Source organism: Penaeus monodon, chromosome 25 (genome assembly GCF_015228065.2).
Source record: "Penaeus monodon isolate SGIC_2016 chromosome 25, NSTDA_Pmon_1, whole genome shotgun sequence".
NCBI classification, from domain to species: Eukaryota; Metazoa; Arthropoda; class Malacostraca; order Decapoda; family Penaeidae; genus Penaeus; species Penaeus monodon.
Window position 1 is genome coordinate 41,993,571 of NC_051410.1, and position 1,903 is coordinate 41,995,473.

General features: G+C 37.2%; 1 protein-coding gene across 1 annotated transcript in view; it reads left to right on the plus strand.

Moving 5' to 3' along the window:
• LOC119589416 (WD repeat-containing protein 43-like) overlaps window positions 1-1,903 on the plus strand; it is a gene marked incomplete in the record, with an annotated part of 18,183 nt that overhangs the window by 9,245 nt on the left and 7,035 nt on the right. The window contains 2 exon segments of the mRNA XM_037938026.1: window positions 285-436; window positions 656-903. Coding sequence (XP_037793954.1) covers window positions 285-436; window positions 656-903 — 400 coding nt within the window.

Below are 1,903 nucleotides of genomic sequence, written 5' to 3' on the forward strand. Positions count from 1 at the left end.
TCAGATTTTCTTTTCCAAGAATTCTTTCTTAACCTTTTGGCTTACTTATTTGTATAACAGTAATTAAAGCAATTTCCCTAACAGCGGTTGTGAAGCACCAAAACAATATTTTCAGTTTGTGATGTTGCTTCTGTTAGTGCTGATACACACATCATATTTACTGAAGGGGAAGAGGTGTCTAATTCTTAATTGACTATTTAATGTGAAAAAAACAAGAAGTATGTAGATATTACATGCTTTGGACAAAATTGCAATTATATTTTGATGTAAAATTTTTGTTACAGGGTTTACATAGTAAGGATAAACGTCTACTATCGGGTGTATTTGATCGTAGAGACCAAAATTTGATCAACAACACTGTACGTAGACTCCCAGTCCAAGCTGTGGTGCCACTTATAGAGCATTTGCAGACACTCGTCATGGGCAAAGGGCACAAGTCAGTTTCCATTTAGTTCTTGTTGATACATTTAAGTAATTTATTATTTTTTTAAAGTCTTGTGTATATTACTGTAGTCACTGGAAGAGGAAATTCAAACACAAATGTAAATGTTACACTTGTTACAGTGCATTTTTTTTATGGCCATAAGCATGAGCTTAGATTCACAGTATCTATTAACTAAGCAAAAGTCCTTATAATATTTCTTTTGTATTTTAGGCAATTTGGTTATGTCACCTGGATTCGTGCTGTTTTATATTACCACATGAGCCACCTGAGTACAATTCCAAATCGCATGGAGCTGATGAGACCCTTCTTCTCTGCAAGTGCATCAAAACTGTCAACACTTATCCAAGTGATGCAGCTTCATGCTAGACTTGACCTGATGTTGAACCATGTTGCCACAAGACATCAAGAAGAAAAGCAGGCAGAGATAGAACCAGATGCAATGTTGGTATATAGAGATGGTAAGTAAAGTTTGTCAGTTCCAAATGAGAGCTTGCAACTATAAGATGCCGTTTGTAGCCCATTCTTGTTATTCAGCTTTTCCAGTCTCTTCATTCTCTTATTGCATTGTGTCCTTAAAACTAAATGCAAAGGTTAGTTCTTAATTACTATGCCACAACAGACCAGCACACATTTCAAATAATTTGTTAGTCGGTTGTTAAATTCTGAAGAACATTGTATGTGTATTGTGCCCTACAGTTATTGGGTTTGGTTTCAAGCTTTAGAACAAGTTTGACATTACCTTGCAGGTTGCTCTTCTTAATTTTTTGTTTGAGTAAAATATCTAGTCTTGAGTAAAGCCCACAGTACAATTCTTCAGGTAATCTGACAACCACACTAACAAAAATCTTGGGAGTATGGTTATCGGTTAACTAGTCTGAACATATTTTTTGGTTTACTGATGTTAACCTTTTTGTTATAGTGACACATCTGTTAGCATCATGTCCATAAACTGGAGTTTGCTGTATTCAGTTAGATGCTATCTCATCTGTGTTGTGGATGACCTTTCACCTTGACTCACTCATGCCAGGATGACAGTCTATGTGACATTATCTTGTCTTGGTAGACCACCCCTCCCACCAGGATGATTTCTTTGTGTCATTCACGGTTGAGCATGCTGTGAGTTGTGCATGCCAAACAATTGTGCACTTGTTAATCCTTGGCTACATTCACTGAGGTGGAAAAAGGCCTTTCCTAAAAAAAAAAAAAAAATGATGCTGCCTCCTAGATCATGGAGATTCAGGGAATCTTGAGTTTCCTGCATTATGATTTTTCCCCATGAGTAGCTGACTCAGCATATCCCTGATACATTATTCAGTATTGGGGCTCCCAGTCATGAGACAGACCATCGGTTTGGGGGATTTTTGATCTAGGGAGAATGGTGGTTATCTTTACAGGATCCTACTCCCATAAAGTACTGGACCATATGTACTGTCTGGATTCATTCCTGTTGCCTATTTC